This window comes from Dama dama, chromosome 27 (assembly GCF_033118175.1).
Source record: "Dama dama isolate Ldn47 chromosome 27, ASM3311817v1, whole genome shotgun sequence".
In the NCBI taxonomy this organism is placed as follows: Eukaryota; Metazoa; Chordata; class Mammalia; order Artiodactyla; family Cervidae; genus Dama; species Dama dama.
The window spans coordinates 26,917,992-26,939,669 of NC_083707.1; the positions used below are offsets into that span (position 1 = coordinate 26,917,992).

The 21,678-nt window shown below is 38.0% G+C and overlaps 1 protein-coding gene across 1 annotated transcript in view; it reads right to left on the reverse strand.

Moving 5' to 3' along the window:
* The window catches only part of DSG3 (desmoglein 3), a 31,878-nt gene extending 10,770 nt beyond the window's left edge, over positions 1-21,108 (reverse strand). The window contains exons 1-11 of the mRNA XM_061130840.1: positions 20,803-21,108; positions 11,728-11,763; positions 11,050-11,181; positions 9,008-9,163; positions 8,306-8,450; positions 7,505-7,671; positions 6,376-6,504; positions 5,905-6,090; positions 3,125-3,396; positions 2,200-2,339; positions 167-394 (exon numbers count right to left, since the gene is read on the reverse strand). Coding sequence (XP_060986823.1) covers positions 167-394; positions 2,200-2,339; positions 3,125-3,396; positions 5,905-6,090; positions 6,376-6,504; positions 7,505-7,671; positions 8,306-8,450; positions 9,008-9,163; positions 11,050-11,181; positions 11,728-11,763; positions 20,803-20,850 — 1,639 coding nt within the window. The 5' untranslated portion in view covers positions 20,851-21,108. The remainder of the gene's footprint in view (positions 1-166; positions 395-2,199; positions 2,340-3,124; positions 3,397-5,904; positions 6,091-6,375; positions 6,505-7,504; positions 7,672-8,305; positions 8,451-9,007; positions 9,164-11,049; positions 11,182-11,727; positions 11,764-20,802) is intronic.
* Between the last annotated feature and the right edge of the window lie 570 nt (positions 21,109-21,678).

A 21,678-nucleotide genomic window follows, 5' to 3' on the forward strand; every position in this document is an offset into this window, starting at 1 on the left:
CTGAAGACAGAGGAAATTCATGAGGATAGGACATCATCTTCATTGCAAAGAATTTTTAAAATTACTCTTGGAAAGGACCTGCTCTCAAATGGACTCTCTCTTAACTTTCTGGAAATATAAAGAAGCAGCAGTTGTCATTTGCGGAAGCAGCTTTACAATTACTCACCATCTGTTCCTGCGATACTCCACGCAACTGGAAGTTTTACACTTTGCTCTTCCACCGAAAATTGATAGGGGCCAGCATATTTATCCTTTTCCAGTGGTAAAGCTCTGACAACCACGGAAGGTGACGAACTGCAGACTTCTTCCTTGTCCAGGGCAATGGTTGGGCAATTTTCATGAAAATCAGGTACTTGGACATATATGGTGCCTGTAGAAGTTTTACCGGTGTTTTCTGTAAGAATAACATTTTAGAGTTAGAGAACTATACAGAGCAAGTTGTGCAAAATAAAGAAACAAATAAATAAGCCCTTAAAATTTCTCTCACATGCATGGACTTCTCTGGTGGCACAGTGGATAAAAATCCACCTGCCAGCACAGGGGACATGGGTTTGATCACTGGTCCAGGAAGACACCACATGCTGTGGAGTAACTAAGCCCATGCACCTCAACTACTAAGCTTGTGCTCTAGTGTCTGTGAGTTGCAACTGCTGAGCCCACATGCTACAACTACTGACGCTGAGAGCCTGTGCTCCACAACAAGGGAAGCCACCACAATGAAAATCCTGTGCACCACAACTAGAGAGTAGCCCCCGCTTGTTGCAACTAGAGAAGGCCTGAATACAGCAAAGAAGACCCAGTGCAACAAGAAATAAATAAGTAAATATTAGAGAAAAATTATCTCACATGCACCAGATTAGTGTATGTGCTCATGAAATTGTGTCTGTTATTCCTACAAAAAAAATCACCCAATTTCTGTACCTTGTTAAAAGGAAATCTGATTATCAGTGTGGCTGCTGTCTTTAATTAGTAGCTTCTTCTTGTTCAGTCACTGAGTCTTGTCTGACTCTTTGCGACCCCATGGGCTGTAGCCTGCCAGTCTCCTCCATCCATGGCACTCTCTGGGCAAGAATACTGGAGTGGGTTGCCATTCCCTTCTCCAGGGGATCCTCCCAACCCACAGATGGAATCCTGCATTAGCAGATGGATTCTTTACCTCTGAGCCACCTTAATTAGTAGCATCAGCTATTAATTCAATGTGATTGGAACCAAGACCTTTAGGGTGATAAATTCACTGATTATGAATGAAATCAACATAAAAATAATAGTTTTCTTAAATATATTCTACTGCACGAGCCCAGACTGTGTGGAAGATTTCTGCTTTTAAAGCTTGAGCCAAAGTATTTGGAATAAATTATGATTTATTTTTATTACCTAAGATATAAGATCTCTCAGTGGTGAGATTAAGAATTATTTCTGTTGTTTCCCTTAGTGCTTTTTTCTGTTTCTCCAGATAATATGATTTTTTATTTTATTTTTATGTTTGCTGAAATTGCCTTGCATATAAATTAATTTTACACTTAGAGAAGCACATAGTTAATGTGCTTTGACCAGGTGCTTTATTTAGAAGATTTTTCAGAAGATTTTTACTGTTCCATGATATAAGCATATAGGTCTCTATAAGTAACTCACTCTGTGTGTAAGTAACTCACAAAGGCACCTCACATTTGAGCTGAGCTTCCCTGATAGGCTTTCTGTATTAATCTTTGTCCACTTTCTCAAATCAAGAACTTCTTGCTCCAACCACAGCAAACAATAGGACTAAACCCAGAATTCACTGGTGCAACGAACTCCAGTGAGAAGCTAGGATGCCTAGATTTAGCCACCTCAGACTTAACACCCAAGGCCCCTAAGGTAATTAACTTTATCTAGTTAATTCTTTATCTAGTTAATATCTAGTTAAAGGTTCTTCCCTAGTGTCTCAGTGGTAAAGAATCTGCCTGAGATGCAGGAGATGTGGGTTCGATCCCTGGGTCAGGAAGATCCCTTGGAGAAGGCAATGGCAACTCACTCTAGGATTCTTGCCAGGGAAATCTCATGGACAGAGGAGCCTGGTGGGCTACAGTTCATGGGGTTGCAAAGAGTTGGACACGACTGAAGTGAGTTAGCACATATACATGCAGTGATAAAGGTAATATGTTAGTAATCAAAAGCATCTATTCATAAAGAAATGCCAATTTGAATAATATTTTTTCTTACCATCTATGGCCAGAACCTCAGCTGTGATTGTCTTGTTAATTATGAAAGTAACATCTCGTTCAATGTTTTTGACAAATTTGATTTCAGCAGTTTTCGAGTCAATCATTAGCAAACCACCATCATTACGTCCCAAGACATACCTGTTTTGTAAAAGAAAACAGTAAGTTTTTTTCCAAACATGGGATGATACCTATTTAATGAAAATGACTTATATTTAATGTATTTTCATGACTCTGAAACATGCTTTTTAAAAAGCAGCAGAAAATTAGCATATTAGCCTAGACAAGGAGTATTTCATAAGCCTTAAGAATATGTTAGCCTGGTTTTTAAATTTTCTGCTCTGCTCAGTAAAATAACTGTGTCCTTGTTCTTTATACTATAGCGGTAACTTTTTATGGTGCTTTATTTTAGGCACCATGCTTTGTATGTACTGTTCTATGTCTGACTACACTACGATCTTCTGGTGAAATTCTACTCTTTTTTAAGGCTCAACTGAAAGTTTCCATGAAACTTTTTCTTGCTCTCACTAGACAGGCTGTCATTCTTCATTTCCACTTCCACTTATGTTTATACTACCTTAGCTCATAGCACATCTCTTCTTGAGTTATGTAAGTTCTTGAGTTGGTTAGCACTGTATCTCTTTATATTATTGGCATAGAGTAGTTTAGATATTATTTTGCAATAGTTTATAAATTAGAACTAGTCAAGGTAAACAGCAAGGTCCTACTGTCCAGCCCAGGGAATTATATTCAATATCCTGTGATAAACTGAAGTGGAGAAGAATATGAAAAAGATTATATCTGTATAACTTAGTCACTTTACTGTACATCAGAAATAAACACAACATTGTAAACCAACTACCCTTCAATAAAATTAAAAGAAATTTCATCAAGGAATAAAGAGATATTAAAAAAATTATTCTCACCTGACAGATAAAGCAGCTTCGCCAGTGTCTTCATCAATGGCTTGATAGGTTCCCAAGATGTAATTGATCAACTGGTTTCTTCTTATGCCTTTTTGGACAGTAAATGTCTTGGAAGAAGGACGGAATGTAATTCCTTCCCTCACATTTATTACTTGAACTATGAGTGGGGTTGACTGGACTCGATATTGAGAGATTACGGATTGGTGAAATTCAGCTTTGTTTTTGACGGCGATACCAAGTTGCATGCTTTGTACTTGTTCATAATCTAGAGACTAGAGTAAAAATAAAAATAGAAAGAAAGAGGTGTCACAAAAATATGATCAGGTAAAAGGACCAGAGAACTCTATGTTATGTGCTATGAATGACTCCTTTATTTCTATGAATGAATCCTTTATTTTTATGAATGAATCCTTTATTTCTATATAGCAAAATGGTTTCACAGATGATTGTAATGCTCTGATGAGGGTCCTTCAGAATTCTTCGCTTATGAAACCTCAGTTCGGTGACTGATACTTAGGAAGCACAGTTATCTCTTTTAAGACTAACAAAACACCTTTACAGTTTCTTTAGGCTGTGTGATGCAGTGGAAAGAATTCCAAATTTGTTGTTGTTGCTTGGTTTGAATCCTGGTTCTGCTACTTAATAGCTGTGTGACTCAGGGCACAATATTTGATATCTTTGATCCTCAACTATTTACTTCTGAAAAAGAAAAAAAAACCTCTTACCTCATCAGATTGTTGTAAGGACTGAACAAATTACAACCCACAATACATTCCTGTAAATGGTAGCTACATCCACTCACAGAATAGTGAATTCTGTGTAGTGGATATAGTGGATTCATGTGAAGTAATATCTTTCCTGACTTAAAAAAATTCAGAAATGGCAAATTATCTTACTAAACTTGGTTGGCACATAGGCTTCTGTAAAGCCTTGAGAAGGTGTCCCACCAGCTCTTCATAGAACCATTTTCACCTGGTCTTATGTGTTCACTATTTGTTTGACTCTTATATTGCAGTGGCAAAAGTCAAGGCCAGGGATATCCCAGGATAGCTTGTTTCATTCACTAGTAAATTTTCTAAGGGTGATAAGGAAATGTTCATTTTGGTTACATTGGAGTATAACTGAAAATAAGGTATGAGATCTAGATTTGAGTTTTAATTTGGCAGTGACTGGTTTTGTGGGACTCAAGTGTTTCCTAGTGGAGAGGAAGAGAAAGCTGCTCAAACTGGTCATTATAATGTAAGGGCTAAGAGACAAAAGAGATGGTAGAGTCTCTATGTGAAGGTGAGTGAAGACTTGTACTTGAGAAAAATCAGGAAAGGCTTCCTAGAGGTTTTCGTGTGAGCGTTTCAGGGTGAGGAGGAGTCATTCAGGCAGAGTAAATGCCAGATTTAGCAGAAGGTGACAGAGAGCTGGTGATCGTGAGAGGCCTGGGGTACAACTCTGAGGGGGTTGAAGGTCTTCCCCAAGGCCATCAGGTGGTCATCAACCCTGGCTGCATATTAGAACCCCCTGAGGAGCTGCTCTGCCTTCCCTGAAGACAGACTGGACCAACCGCTCCTGTGTTCCCACGGGCTAGGAGGAGCTGCAGGGGACTCAACGGGACAATCTTAACTGAGGGCCATTTTCACAGCCAATGAGAACAAGGAAAGTTTTTAAGGGAGAATAATTGGTCCAAACTGTTTTTCAGAAACATGTGGTAGAAGAGAATGAAGGGGGGTAGACTCAGGAGGTGGGGGTGGGGAAGTGTACCAGAAGGAATTGCCAGGTAGCACCCGCCATAGGAAGGAAGGCCAGAGCAGACTCTAAATGTGGTCTCTAGGGCAGAGTTTGATGTCTGGCTCTAGGTGGTGAGAAGATGCCACAACTGAAAGATAAGGCCCAGGTTTCTAGTTTGGGAGACTGGGAGATACCAATACAGAAGACTGGGAACGTCTGGTCCCAGGTATTCTTGGGAGTTTATAACAAAACCTTGCAACTGAGGAGGGCTGTAGCTCACTCTCTGAAAAGCAGAATAATAGGAACTCTTATGGGGCTTCCAGCAATCCGGAATTGCAGCAGTCGCCCTGTTAAGGGAATATTACAGGTCTGTCATTCTGCTGGACTCACGGAATTAAAGAGAGAAGCTCATATAGTCCAATGTCCTATGCCAAGGAATGTCCTAAAACAGTGGTAATATTCTTCTAGTCTATACAATAGCCAAACATAAATAGGTTTATGTTATTTCAGATGAAGAGTCTGTTGTAACCAAGCCTGTTAAATGGAAGTTTTACTCAATTGTTTATTTTGCAAACTTAGTTTATATATTCCCGTTTTCTAGAAAAAGTTGCAGTTTTTCCCTTCTGAGGACTGTAGCTAATCCATTTAAAGTAAGTTGACAAGTTCACAAGCCACTATTCCATGTATTCTTGTCTGTTCCTGAGTTTAAGTCAGGAAATGTTTTACTTTCTTGTGCTTAAAACAGGCACACTGATAAATATATGTCTATTAGTGTGTTTGTGTTTCTGTAAAAAGGATGATAGTTTGGAAGGATTTATTAATTGATTTATTAATCAACGTGTTAAGAAAAGTCTCCTTAGGAAATGGGGCTGTGTTTTCTTTTCCTTTTTTTTTTTTTTTAAATTCTCTCTACTTTTGTGTGTTTTTTATATTTTCTGTAGAGAAGTGGTATTATTATTTGTAAGTGAATAAAGTTTATTTATAACAGTTTTGGCTAACATAAAGTAACAGTTTTGGTTAATATAGAATGTTTTTCCCACTGAAAGGAAATCAGACCTTACCTTAACTACTTTCAGGATACCTTCGTTAGTTCTGGGATCAGTTTGTATTTCAAACCAATTCCCTTCATTTCCAGAGGTAAAGAAGAACTCTGCAAGCCAATTATCAGTGAACTCTTCATCCAAATCTATTACTTGAAATCGAAGCAACTCAGAACTTAAAGTGTTTTCTTCAATACGTGCTAAATACTAAAAAAATAAAAAAGGCAGAATTTAAGTTTAAATGTCAGGTTTTATCTAAAAAATTATATTCATTCTGAATGGCATTAATCATTAATTCTCAAATTATGTATTGCCTTTTTGCTGGTTCCTGAATTCTTATTTCTATAATAGCTTATTTTAAAAGAAAAGTGCAGAGAATGTAACTAAAAGTCAGCAAGCCAGCAAATCCTGAATTATGGTGGTAAGGTATAACATAATATATATATATAATTATGTTTTAAATAATTATTTTTCAAGGAATAAAAGGCACACCTGTGATTCTCTGAATGTTGGGAAATTGTCATTGACATCTTTCACTTTAATGCTACATTCACACTGAGCTGATAGTCCTTCTCCATCTTTGTCTGCGCCACTCACAACCAGGCGATAGCTGCTAACTTGCTAAATTTGGAGGAAAAAATAAAGAAAAATGATTAATCTCTAGTGTCATGGATACGAATGACAACTACTTGCTTCCTATGGGAAGGAAGTGAAAATATTTAAATTCATGGTTCATTCTCTAGAAGGACTGCATGCACTTTTATTGTCCACCATAGATGAGGCATGTGGAACACATGCCCCACATTGGGGAAAGTCTTTACGGGGCTGATACAAGTTTTCTCTTTTGTGAGCTTCTTAGGGCAGGAAGGTGCACTAAGAGCAAAAATGGACAATGAGGATGGTACTCTGTTTATCTGAGGGAAGCTCATTTATAGAGCTTCCTTGCTGGTCTGTTCAGAAAATCATTTATGTAAAAGTAATACAGAGTCTGATGGGGTCTTGTGTGTTGTTGGAGATGTGTTGGTAGGACAATGGAGAAGAGAGGGTAAGGGGATTCTTTTTTCTTTTTCCCTTGTGGCTGCTCCATGTAATTTATGGGACCTTAGTTTCCTAACCAAGGATTGAATCCGGGTTGCTCAGCAAAGAGAGCATGAAGCCCTACCCCTGGACCATCAGGTAATTCCTGGGGATTCTCTAGTGTTCTAGAAACAGGAGTAACATGGAAAGAAGTCAGGAGAAAAAGCACGGCATCAGAGATGGCTTTATTCCAGATAACAAATTTCTCCCTAGGAAATTTCCTTTTCCTCCATCACATGAGGGATTAGCCCCAGTTCAGTCTCTGCCTGTGGATACAATGCCTTCTCTTATTCCCTCAGTTTAACTTCCATGGATATGGGATACTCATTTGTTGAGGTACAATCGATTGTGCAGGTCTCAGACACACAGCCCACCCCAGCAAAAGCACAGTAGAATGCAAGGAGCTTCCCTTGATTGGGTCAGTTGAATCCAGGGAACCCCTCTTCCTTCCCTCTTTCATTCTTAGGTAGAAGGGAGTCACCTCTCTTGGGTTTCTTACAACTAAATCCTGAGTTATTGAATGCTCCCAAGTGCCTTGCTTTACCTCTCGATCGAGTGAATTGGTCAAAGTGCGGACTTCCCCTGTGTGTCTGCTTAGGAGGAACATGGGTGTGCCTGCAGGTTCCTGAGAGATGATTTTGAAGGCAATTTTAGAGTTCAAGTGGTTTGGTTCATCTGCATCTGTGGCATTTAGGATCATCACCAGTGAGTCTAGGAGTACAGAAGTTCATTAAAGACAATGTAAAGATTGACATTATATTCACATTAAATATTCAACACAATTTCAATTTGATCTTTGTGTTTTAAGATCTTAAAACTATCTGTATGCTAAAAAACTACATGTCATGTGCAATATCTCTTACCCAGTCAGGTGACTGAATCAGGTGACCCTTGCTGCCTCCCATAAAAATCCTCCACTTCTCACTAAGCCTTGGTTGGTTGTGTTGAGCTTGAGACTGTTTTCTCTTCATTATTTTGCCCTTGCTGAATGGCTTCCCTTCTCGCTTTCCCCCCAATTATCCATGTAAGGAGTGTGTCTCTGTCTCTTATAATCTAAGAAAGCCCAGCTGATGCAGCTGGGTTGTCTAGAATAAGCTTTGTGACTAGAATAAGCTTTGACTTGATAACACAACCACAACCTAGATATACAATGGCAGTGGATGAGTAGCTCAATCACAAATATTAGCAAGGGAGACCCAGACTGTCTTCATGAATTTTTCTACAAAACTACTGATGAAACTAAGAGAATAAATTAGCTTGTAAAAATGATGTACTATAAATGATGCTTGTATCTGAAAGTTAAACAAAAAAAAATTAAAAGTGGTAGTTACTGCAGAAGACTTACTTGAAGCACTATTTTCTTCAATTTCACCCTGGAATATGCTTTGTGAAAATACTGGAGCATTGTCATTTATATCTAAAATTTTGACCGTTAGTATAAGTGGTTTTTCTACCTCTTGTCCTAGGGCATTGAAAGCACGACATGTAATCTAGAAAAGGAGAGGACATGTTAATGAATATTCTACAACATCAGTTTGCTTATTATTAAAACTTGTTGAGATAAGCCTCTCCTAGCATATATAGTACTTTTGTGCAAAGAGGAAAAATATTTTTCCCAAAGAGGAGACAAAGTAGGAAAGTATCTACTCTGGGTAGACTAGTTGGCCAAGTTTCCCCTTCTTGGGGGCTGGTACTGTGTCTCCTGGTACCCAGAAGGTCTTGGCCAGAAGCATGCTGGAGTTCAGTGTTTATACACCCTCCTGGGTTGTTCCTTCAGGGGCACAACCTTCAGAGGCTCTTTGTTTTATTTTTTTACTTTTATGCTGCACACTGCAGCCTGTGGGATTTTAGTTTCCCAACCCGGAGTTGAACCTGCGGTCCCTGCAGTGGAAGCCCAGAGTCCTGACCACTGGATCATTAGGGAAGTCCAAGGAAGGCTCTTTGTTATTTGATGGTGAATGGATTCATGCACTGATATCCTTCTAGATTAACCTTCTAAAGTCACTGCCACAAGGGAAAGGGTGGTTGATATCAAGGACACACTTACCTGGAAGCTTGGGGTTACTTCTCGATCAACTATGGCCGTTATGTTAATTTCTCCAGTGTTTTTGTTAATGACAAAGATTCCAAAGGGGGGCTGATCAATTCCTATTCCAGAGATGCGGTAGGTAATTTTCTGGGTTGCTTCGCAGTCTGAAGTAATCTGCAGCCCAAAATACCCAAAATGTTAAGGTGATCATCACTCAGGCCTCTTCCTTCCCCCCTGTCCTCCACACTTTCAAGTCATCTGTTCATTTTATTCATGCTTTCTGACACTGTGTTGTTTATTTTTTGCCTTGATAGCCTGGAAAATCCCATGGATGGAGGAGCCTGGTGGGCTGCAGTCCATGGGGTCGCTGAGAGTCGGACACAACTGAGCGACTTCTCTTTCACTTTTCACTTTCATGCATTGGAGAAGGAAACGGCAACCCACTCCAGTGTTCTTGCCTGGGAGAACCCCAGGGACTGGGGAGCCTGGTGGGCTGCCGTCTATGGGGTCGCACAGAGTCAGACACGACTGAAGTGACTTAGCAGCAGCAGCAGCTACTAGGAATATGAAATAGATTCAAATTGTTTCCTCTGTTGGCCAGTATGGACCAATGTGCATTAACCTTTCCAGCTTCAGAATATTTGCCCAGATTGTGGTCACCATAGTGATATTAAAAGGTTGAGAGAAAGTCAAGGACACCTAATGTTGACAAGGCTATTACTGAATGCCTCCTTGCTTAGCAGATAACACACACACAAAAAATGACATTTAGTTTTAAATAGGAGGAGCTGGAGAAAAAATGGAAGGGACTAATATACTAAGTATTAAAAATATTAGAATAAATTACTTTTATTATTATTAATCTTTAAATTTTTAATAGGGAAAATTTCAAATGTAAAGTTAGAAGGTATAATGAACCTGATATATCTCATCACCCAACTTCAACAGTTCTGAATACATGGCCAATCCAATGTTGACTCTCAACCATCTTTAATTGTCTTATTGCTGTATATTGGTTTGCTATGATTTCAAATCTACTTTTTTATTTTTATCTAGGAATAGAGTTGCTTTGTTTTAAGAGTGTGGTTGTTTGCATTGAGGAAGCTGTCAGAATGTTGTTGTGGACATCTGTGGCTGTCAATATCCATTCAGCTCAGCTGTCGCGGAGCAACATTGGGGGCTTGTTGATACAAGCGTGTGGAGAAGTCACTATGGCTGGGAGACATTTAAGCTTTAAATAGGAAGAGTTTGTGAGGACTTCTTGAGAGTGTTCAGTCTGGGCAAGGCAACTCTTAGCTGATCTAAATGCCTCTCTGAAGACCTTGGGGCATTCACTCCTGCCTGGGCAAGGCATCTTTTGCCTGGCAGTGGTGAAAACTGTAATCTTGCCTGCCACTACCTCTGTTCCCTAGCAACGTGCTCTAGTGATAAGGGACTTTTGCTTTTGCACTGGTAGCCAGACATCAGCTTGTGATTGACTAAACTGACTCTCCTGAGAACCAACTGGTAGAAAGGTCCACCTTAACTTAATCTGGACTCTATTCCTTTAACCTCTCTTGCCTGGAACAGTACTGTGATTAATCTACACTTGATTAGGAGTGTGGTATTTTGTGGTTTATTGAGAGACATTATCCTATATGTTTTTGGCTTGTGAAATTGTTATAACTCCTGCAGTGAACCCATGTAAAATAAATTATTGGTAAAGACAGTCACATTCTCTGAGGATAATTTGCTGCCCCAAGCAAAGAACTTATCCATATACATTTTTCTATTCGTTTGCTAGAATCTGAATCCCAAAAGGCATATTCATTGAATATATTGAAATGGCTCTTAATTGTTTTTAATTACTCTGGAAGCTGTAACTCCTTCATCGTTCTCTTTTATATTGATATTATAAATACTATTATTGTTGTATATTTTGTGTTGTTGAAAATACCAGGTTATTTGTTCTATGGACTCCTCAATTTGTATTTTGCTAACTGGAATTTCCGCATTATTCTAATTTACACCTAGTGCATTTTTTTCTCAAAACTCACATTGCTTCTGCTTATAAGACTTACTTTGGCAATTGGATTTCTGTACGAGTTGTCTTCTCCTTCTCTGCAGGGTCTTGCGAATTTCACCCACTCACGTTTGTATCTCCTTTTGCCTTGTTGTATTGCTGTCTCATATTCTTCATATTGTCCTTTTGTCTTATTCAAAAAGGGGTTACATTTTGTTGGTTACACATTGTTGGTTACACATTGTTGGAAATATTTTCTTTAAATTTTGCTTTTTTGAGTATTAATTACAGATGGCTAGATTGAGGAGTCTCCTATGTTTCAAGATATTTAAGATGGTTAAATACCCAATTTTCTCTCCCTTACACTATCATGCAAAGAAGAAACAGTAAATAACTAAAACAGCTACAGAGCTATATGATTTTTTAATATTAGCATTTAAACATATTTTATATTTCCTATATATATTACACAACATCTAACTGTTCTGGGCACATAATACTGGTTTAATGAAATCCTGTTGATATTTTTAAGATAAGATGAAAGAATGCATGAGGTAAATTACAAAAATGACATCAATTCATGCTTGTATTTAAGTATTACTAGGTTAGTTGTTAGAATTGTATTTTCACAATTAAATTATTTAGTAACTTAAAATATTAAATAAATATTTATTTTTCCAGAGTACAATTTTTTAACTAAATTATTTTAATTGCAAAAAACTTTTCCATACTTTACCTGTATTCTCAATTCTCCATGAACCAAAAGAACCACCTGTAGACATTTAAATAAAGTCAAATTAAACATGAATTCCTCAAATAAGTAATTACATAAGATAATAATTCTGATTTTTACATTCTGCTGTTCATATTGTAGTTGTTTCTGTTTCAAGAAGGAAGGAACACAAGTTATACCTATGGCTGACTCATGTTGATGTGTGGCAGAAACCAGCACAACACTGTAAAACCATTATCCTCCAATTAAAAATAATAAAAACAGGAAAGAAGTAGATTTGGACAAGCAGTATTCAAAGAGCAAAAAAAATAGTCTTCATGTTAACAGTTCCATCAGTTGTTAATCTGATTATAGAATTTTAATGATGTTCAGGAGAATCTATTGGACTTTTCAACATTCTAACAATTGTTGAACAACCAGACATTTCTTACCTGTCTGCTCTATAAACACTTACCAGGAGCTGTAGAAGCTACTGCTTTGGGAAACAATGATGAACACTATTATAATAAGCTTCAGAAAGTACCACAGGAGGTTATTAAAAGCCATGACCTACTCTACTGACTTGGCAATGCTGTTTTCGTTAGTTGCAATTCCAGGGTAAGGCATTTTCTTAGTCATATAAGAGTTGAGAGACTGGAAAGGACCTAGTCTAATTTAGAGAATGAAATGTGAAAGATGGGGACGTGCTATTCCAATCACAAGCACTGTTTGCTATGGAATGCGGATTTGTGCATCTCTGCTCTACTAGTTCAATTTAAATTTGAGTTTAATTTTCCTACTGATCTAAAAGAAATAAAGATAAGATGAAGCCAGGCCAGGCTAGGTCTTCACCTTCTCAAGAGTATATAGGACCTTCATCTGTGTGATTTTCAGTGTTGTTTTCTACCTGGAATGCATTCTTCTTACCTTCACACACTTGAATACTGTATTACTCATCCCTGAAGATCATGAAGTCTCCATGAAACTGTCCTTACTGATGTCTCCTTTTCTAAGTTTGCAAAACACATATTCTGTACTGTGCAATTTAGCCCATAATGGTTTACCGTGATTTATTATTTCTTATGGTTTTATGTACATTATATTGTGTTGAGCCAAGAGAATTGCAAACTTTCCAAATCGGTGCTTCTATATTATTATTATTGTTTTTTGCAATCCTTACAATACTGATCCCTTAGCAGATGTTTAAAAACTGTTTTCTGACTCACTGACTCACTGATTTGAAGACAATCTGGAAGGGAAAAGATTATGAAAAATAAATCAGGACAAAAGAAATTGTTTTATGTGTCAGATGCTGTTCATAGAGCTTTATGTTTACTATCTCACTTAACACAGTAGCCATCTGAAGGATGCTGTAGTCCCTCTCTCAGGGATGAAGAAAAGGAGAACACTCATGAGAAAATGAGTACTTTGCCCCAACTAACAGGCCTCGGATTTGAATCTCTGCAGCCTGACTCTAAAGTGTGCACATCACCACTACACTAGATTCTTAAGTCAGTGTAGATAAATAGAAAATAAAAACGAGTCATAGAAAAAAAATTATGTGGTAGGCAATTTAGATTTCTTCCTGGCAAAGGCTGCAGTTAATCCTGAAGCAATGTAGATTTATTACATCGCTTACTTTGGAAGGCTATAATAAAGAGGGAAGTCCCAGTCTGAACCAAAGGAAAAATGATATCAGACGTAGGATGCGAGGACCCTTCCATTCTAAAAATTTCAGTAAAATCTATTTCAAAGGATGTTTGTTAAAATTGTCACGGAAAAGAACCATGACTTGTGGTTATAACAAGTCTGAAAATGATTTAAGAGCATTGCTGCTCTTTTTTAAACAGTATCATGAGTTACTTGGGGGCTTCCCAGGTGGCGCTAGTGGTAAAGAATCTGCCTGCCAATGCAGGAGACAAGAGACGTAGGTTCGAACCCTGGGTTGGGAAGATCCTGAGGAAGGAAATGGCAACCCACTTCAGTATCCTTGCCTGGAAAGTTCCATGGACAGAGGAGCCCAGTGGGCTGTAGTCCATGGAGTCGCAGAGAGGCAGACATGACTGAGTACATATGCACACATGCATTACGTGGGAGAAAAGGCCAGGGCAATGTAGTCATTGTACACCTTTCTCAGTTCCTGAGAACAACTCAGCCACACGCGAGGGGAGGGATGGACCAGGTATGATCCCTTTTACAGGAAAACTGGAGTCATCCTGAAAATATGAATCACGTTTGTACTAGCCCTGCGGAGAATGATTCTTCTAATAGACATTAAGATTTCTTTTTTTCTGGGAAGTGAAGGAAGGACAAACCCCAAACTGTGGAAAACGAGCATTGCAGACAGGTGTTTCTTACTTGTTAAGTCATTTCTTTGACTCAGAACCCTTAAAGAAGCTGCTCGGCCAAACCTTTACTCTTTCCCATCCTCTCTTTCAAAGTCAGACCACCAGGAATGTTTTCCAATTTTAAGAAATATTGTGAAAATATAATCTTTGTTGTGTTTTTAGGAATATGGGGACAGTTACTAAGAACACTTTTGAATAAAGCAGTGCTTTTAAAATATGTATTTAGACACATAGTCATAGCTTCACATTATTCCCAAGTATTTTTTAAAAAATGTTACTATTTGAGTTAATTAGTACTTACATGCAGCTACTTAGTTGTTTTAGTGTCATTGTTCGTATAATTGTTTTGAATATCTAATAAATATTTCAATAGCTTCTTGACAATGTAAATCAATTAAGTTGTCTTTTTTGTGGTCTAGAGTCTAGAAAATAGCAGTGTGGAGAAAACACTCTGTATCTTGTGAATTTATTTTTCTTTCTTCTCTGTGTTCCCTGGTTATGGTTTTATAATTTTGACTGTATGATTTATAAAGCAGGGACATGGTCTAAATGCCTTGGTATACATAAGAATTAGAAATGTTTTATTAAAAGCAAATAAGATTTTTAAGTTAATAAAAAGCATGTGACATAAAGTGGCTTGATATTCATGTGCCCTGTTTGCTAACTAAAATGTATGTAGTTATATCATTAAGATTCCTATTGAGTATGGTAGGTTTGTAATAAATATATTTTGAGGATGTGGGTGACTGGATTTTTAAAAATCTTATATAATAACAATTGCTTTTTACTGAGTTTGGCTAAGGTTTTGTTTAGAGTAATCTGAAACTTCAGCATGGGGAAGGAAGGTCAGACTGTTTGAGTATGCATTGGATTCAGGAACCTAGTTCTAGCCAGCATAAGGCATGGCCATTTTTCTCTGCATGGGATAAGATCACACCCACTCCTCTCTGGGAAATTTGCAGAATGAGCTGGGTAATTCAAAGGAATCATTACAAATTTTCAACTTGATTTTTAAAATTAATAATTATTTTTGAAAAGTTCTTGAAATATATGTATGTATATAGGTTGGTGATACTATTTTTATAATTGGTTAGATGCAAGATTATGTGTCAGATTAAAGAGGTCAATAGATATGTATTGACTTTTTGAAATTAAGATTTAAAAAATCCAGAAGTATTTTAATAAGCTTCGTATTTATCAAGGAAAATTCCTTAATTGAATGAAAATGGCTTATATTTAATTACTTAAGAAGTATTTAATTTAGGAGAGTTCAACACTTTAATAACTGATGTTTAGAGCAAATTCAATTTAGAAAATTAAGCCCTTTTTCAGGAGCTCATTTTAAGTACTGTGTAAGACACAGTTTCTTCCCAGGTGGCTCAGTGGTAAAGAATCTGCCAGCCAATGCAAGAGATGTGGGTTCAATCCCTGGGTTGGGAAGATCCTCTGGAGAAGGAAATGGCAACCCACTCCAATATTCTTGCCTGGGAAATCCTATGGATAGAGGAGCCTTGTGGGCCATAGTCCATGGGGTCACAAAGAGTCAGACACAACCTAGTCACGAAACAACAGGAACAAAGGTGCAGTTAAGTGTAAAAATACAAAACTGGACATTGGATCCTGAATCCCTCAATTAAAATCCTAATCTCCTCATGTACTAGCTGAAAAACTTGGGAACATTATTTAATTTTTCAGTTTCCTCATCTATAAAATAGGTATAATAATTCTACTAACTTGATAGATTTGTTGTGAGGATTAAATGAATTAACAGGTCTAAAACACATAGATGAACCCTAGCCTACAGTAACTGCTTAATAAGTGTTAATTACCTCTGTTTGGACTTAAAAAAGATGTAAAAGAGCCACTGTGATATGATCTTTTATTATTGTTACTCATGTCAAGGCACATAGAACTCATTCTTGAGCCTCAGAAAGAGATAAGAACCTGTGTTCCACTGTCCAGTTGTGTGATTTGCCCCCTATGCAGCTCCAGGGGACATTGTTCACATTGTAGTTTATGTGAATATGCTGTCTGGAATTGTGCAGTGAACAGCCTGGTCAACTGTGCAGCGGTCATACAAGGAAAATGTGCACATTACATGGATTCAATTATTCATAGTGTAATTATGGATGGTAACCAGTTGCCTATGTAATTCTTGTAATGAACTTCATAAAGCAAGCTGTCTCCTTGGTGGTTTAGTTGCCAAGTCGTGTCCGACTCTTGCCCTAATTCTTGTAATGAACTTCACAAAGCAAACCCTCTCCTGAGGCTATCAGATTGACTCTCAACTGGAAAGGAAGAGCCAAAGGCTAAGAGGTTTATGAGAAGCATCATGGACACCAAGTCTTCCAGTTCTAAATGAAAACCGGTTTTGAGTATTAAGCAACTGGGAGTGGTAATTGGTGGAAGTAAATAATTACATCTTTCCTAAGGTTTGCCCATCAGTCAGGGCTGGCTGGAATCGCTTGGCAAGGTTATTCTGATTTTAGAATTTTAACTGTTGGAGAGGTTCAGGAGGAAATTAATTTTTATATATTTACCAGCATTGGAAATTGAATTGCTTCATCAATGAAGAGAAGGAAGGATATGTTGAAGATTTTCCTTCTGTTAAAAATCTGGGCCACTTAGCATACAATTCTTTTCTTAACAATTTGCTTTCTGGATGTTCTGTGGAGAAAGTGGTTGAAGGGTGTTCTGCTGTATTTGGGGCTTCCCTCATAGCTCAGTCAGTAAAGAATCTGCCTGCAATGTAGGAAACTCTGGTTCGATCCCTGGGTGGGAAAGATCCTCTGGAGAAAGAAATGGCAACCCACTCCAGTCTTCTTGCCTGGAGATCATGGACAGAGGAGCCTGGCAGGCTACAGTCCATGGTATCCCAAGAGTCGGACACGACTTAGCGACTAAATCACCACCACTGCTGTATTTAGAACACATTCTAACTCAGAACTTGGTATTTAAACTTTTCTTTTTTTTCCAGCATGAACACTATTAACTTGTTTAAAACATCCTGCTTTAAACATCTTTGGATTTCAAATGCCTCTATTAGTTTTGTAATGAGTAAATCTTTACATAATAATACTGTACCATGAAATTATGGCTTATTGTCCAGATGCTATAGGAGTGTTATTTGACCGACCATGTTTCAGATTTAATGGACTTTTGTAATACTGACCAGTAGTCTCCTTTGAAGACAAACATTGTTTTGAAAAGTTTAAATCTTTGAAGACAAGTATTTTTCAATCACAAAACCTTTCCCCAAAATGTTTACTTGGTATTGTGTAAAACAGATCAAGCAAACATGGGAAACAGATAAGTGTTAAATTTTACAACAGGCTGGTGTTCCTCACACAGTCCCCTCTCAATGAATCTAGAAGACTAAACAGTTAAAATTTGGGGTAATGCTCCAAGTTTAAAATTTTGTTATTTCCCTACACGCACTATCATAATTATTTAAAATTCAGGTTTAATTTTTTTTCTGTCAATTTTCAAAAAATTAATCTTATAACTGTTTTTGATATGCCCTTTCACTCAAGAAAAATGTAGGTTCTTTCTTGACATTAAAACTGATGTTGGTAGTTGTTTAAAATAGGAAGGCAGAATATTAAGGCATTATCAAGTTTCATCTTTATTACTAAAATATTACAAATAACAGGAAGTAGAGTCTTACAAAGCACTTTATATTTTCCAGAACACTTTTTTGCATTCATTGCTGTTTTATTTTTACTATGGTCATTCTCATTAGTCAGGGGGATATGATTATTCTTATTTGACAGCTGAGGAAGCAAAACCTGGAGTGAGTCAGTGGTACAGGCATAGATTGAAGTCAGTGACTTAGCTTTTATGTATTACCTCTCTAGGCAACCTTTGTATGGTCATAGGTTGGTGGAATTAACTCAAAACCTCCCAACAGGTCTTCCAACTTTCATACCCCACCCTTCAATAACAAAAGATGTACAGTCCAACCCCACAATGCTTTTGAGAACATTGTTCTTTTCCCATCACCACACCATTTCGAAATTCTGGGTGGCTCCCCACTTCTAAAAGGATTTCACTACCCTTCACAGAATGCACTTTTCTGTCTGACTCTCATCTGCCATCCTAACTCACATCTGGGTTCTCCAATGCAGCCAAACTAGTGTGTCCCTTGCCCCTAGGCAAGCGCTGTTGTTGTGCCTGCCTTTGCTCACGCTGGGCTGACGACGAAATACATGTCCCTGTGGCCCATCTATGTTTATCAGAGAGCAGCCCGAATCTCTCCTGGTCCATGGAGCCTGGTTTGCCTACCTCACCTTTTTTTAAAATTTTCTTTGATGTGCACTGTTTTCTAAATCTTTATTGAATTTGTTACAATACTGTTTCTGTACTTTTTATGTTTTGGTTTTTTGGCCCCAGGGCATGTAGGATCTTAGCTCCCCAACTTGGGATTGAACCCACACCCCCAGCATTGGAAGGCAAAGTCTTATCCACTGGAACACCAGGGAAGTCCCTGCCTAGCTCACTTCTGACTGACACTGCCTTCCACTAATGGGATTAAGAGTAGACCAGCCCTGTCCAGTTGAAATAAAGTAACGAATGTGAATCACATATTGAATTTTTAATTTTTTAATATTCACATTAAAAAAGGTTAAAAAGGTGAAATTAATTTTTTCAATGTACCCAAAGTACGTTGAATACCCAAGTATTTTAATGTACCCAAAATACTGTCATTTCAATATATAGTTGACATAAAGATTATTGATGACATATTTTATGTTCTTTTTTGGGCTTCCCCTGTGGCTCAGTGGTAAAGAATCTGCCTGCAGTTCAGGAGACACAGGAGACACAGGTTCAATTCCTGGGTCGAGAAGATCCCCTGGAGGAAGGCATGGCAATCCACTCCAGTATTCTTGCATGGAGAGGAGCCTGGCAGGCTGCAGTCCATAGGGTCGCAAAGAGTTGGATGCAATTGAGCACATACGCATGCATGTTCTTTTTTTTCATACAGAGTCTTCAAAATAAAATGTATACTTTACACTTAACAGCACATCTCAATACAGATCAACCACGTTTCGTGTGGTTAATAGCCACATGTGGCTAGTGGCTACCGTATTGGACAGAGCAGTTCTAGACCACTTAGTTTAATAATTATATATGATGCTATATTATTGTGTAAATAACTTGTGTGTTTTTGTATATGAGCCTGTAAAATTTTCCTGAGGGAGCTTGCCCCATGACTAGCATTATAGAGGCACTGTGGTGGGGGTTATAGTTTAGAGAGGCCTCAATCATTCATTTACCCACTCTTTTTTGAACAACTGTGTGTCCACTGTAAGGTAGATATTATGGTAGGCGTTGGGGATGCAAAGAGGAATAAAACAGCCCTCTGTGTAAGGATCTTACAGCCACTCCAGAACCAGAAGGGTAACTGAGAGGGGTACATGTCAGAGAAGGGAAAGAAACTCCCCTAAGCGTGTGGCAGTCCGATTCTGCAACAACACTATTCCAGCATTCCCTGCCGCATAGCCCCTAGCTTCCCAGGCTGGTCATTGGTCGGGACGCACGGCTTATCAGGCTACCTGCAGTTCCTTTAGTTCAGAAATGACCATCTGGAAAGGCGGGGAAGTCATACAATTGCCAGATTGCTCTTTACAACATTCTTGGGTCAATTAAATTCGTTAGATTGCCATTCATTAGTTACACTGTCATAATAGAAACAGACTCGAACAGGAGGGTGTGATACCAATTTTCTGCCTGACCATTGCCATGACAGAGAAGGCTAAGAAACACTGGCTAACAGGCGGTCTATTCTAATTTTAAGCATATTTAATTTTTAGAAAGTTCTTTGGTGAGCTCTGTCTCCCTGTAACTTCTTGAAGTCCAATTATCTCGATTTTTTAGATGAGGACGTGAGGCAAACTGATGCTTAGGCCAACCCAACTTATTGTTGATAAAATGAGGAATTAGTATTAGGGATTTAAAAAATATTCATTATGGTATATTTCACTATTTTTATTTCTATGTGGAACTGATTGTGACCAGTTTTTTTCTTCATTAAAACAGCACAGTTAAAGAGCACGCTAGTCTGTAACATCCAGTCTAGTTCTTTGCTCTTCAGATTCCACTACTCTTTTATCTAATATTATAGAAAACTTTCCCAGTCAGTAAAAGTTCTACTTTTCTGGAAAACTGGCTTATAAAATATTTTTTTCTCCCTAAAGATTAGATATCTTTTGCACATAAGGGCTGAACATAAACATGCTTTTCTTAATAACCCTCCCAACTTCTCCAGAATCAAACATTGCTTTGATTTTAATTCAATGGTCTTAGACTAGTTAAAAACATGTCAGGTATCAAGACCAGGCATGTACAATTCTTAGCCATGTGCTTAAGAGATATATATAACCTTGGGAACTAGACCTCGTTCTCTTTTATGTGTTTTCCTTTGTGTACTAGAATAAAAGCATGACTTTAAAGAAAGTGAAGATACTGTGGAAAATAAAGGTGCAATCAGGATTAATTAGTTCACCAACTAAATATGCTAAATGGCGACTTTCAAATTCGGTTCTATCTGGCTTAGTTTTCCACGTGAAAACACAGCACTAAAATAAAAAGTAACAAAAGGGGGAAATTGGTAATCTTTTAAAATGTTTATTTCCACTGAACTCTTTTTAGAATTTATAATAGGGATTCAGCAATCAAATTAACATTTTCTAACAAGGAGGGAAAGAGGGAAAGTTTGCAATTATTAGGGAAAAAAAAAAAAAGAACTTACCATTAAAATGGCCAGAGCCCCTGTGGTTCTGAAAGGGAGCCAAGCCATGGTTTCTGATTTCCCTGGTGAACGAAGGGAGCTGCCGATTTAGTCCTTCCAACCGTCGGCATACGATGTCTCAGGAAAGCCCTTTCTCAGCGTCTCTCCTGTCTTCAGGAGTCTGCAGATGGCCTGTTATGCAGAGCCTCCCCGCCCTAAACCAAGGATTGGTCTCACCAGAAACGCTTGCATCACTTTTGCTCCCAGGTAAAAACTTAGACACACCTCAATTCCTGAAGCAATGAAATCCTTTGTTGGAAGCTGAAAGAGAAGTTCACAGGCTAAAAACCAGTTCTAATAGGAAGGTACCAGATGAATAATAAATTAATCACAGTGTGGAAGGGCAAAAGCTAGCCTTGACTACACTGTAAAAGGATCTAGTTGGCTGGCTCTCATGGTGCCAATTAAAACTGAAAAGTAAAACAAAACATTCAAAATTCCCCCAATCTAACTTGTGGAAGAGCACTTATTTTTAGCTTGAGTATGTGTGAGTAGATTTAAAGTTGAGCAAAATATATTTGGGGGCTTCCCAGGTGGCAGACTGGTAAAGAATCTGTCTGCCAGTGCAGGAGACGTTGGTTCGATCCCTGAGTTGGAAAGATCTCCTGGAGAAGGAAATGCCAATCCACTCCAGTATTCTTGCCTGAAACATTCCATGAACAGAGGAGCTTAGTGGGCTACAGTCCATGGGGATCTCAAAGTGTTAGACACAACTGGGCAATTGAGCACACACACGCAAAATATATTTTAGGTGTTAAGCAATATATACATTTTTTGAAAGAAACTGCAGATCTGAAGAAGAAAATCATCACATCAAGCAGTTATTAATAATAGGTT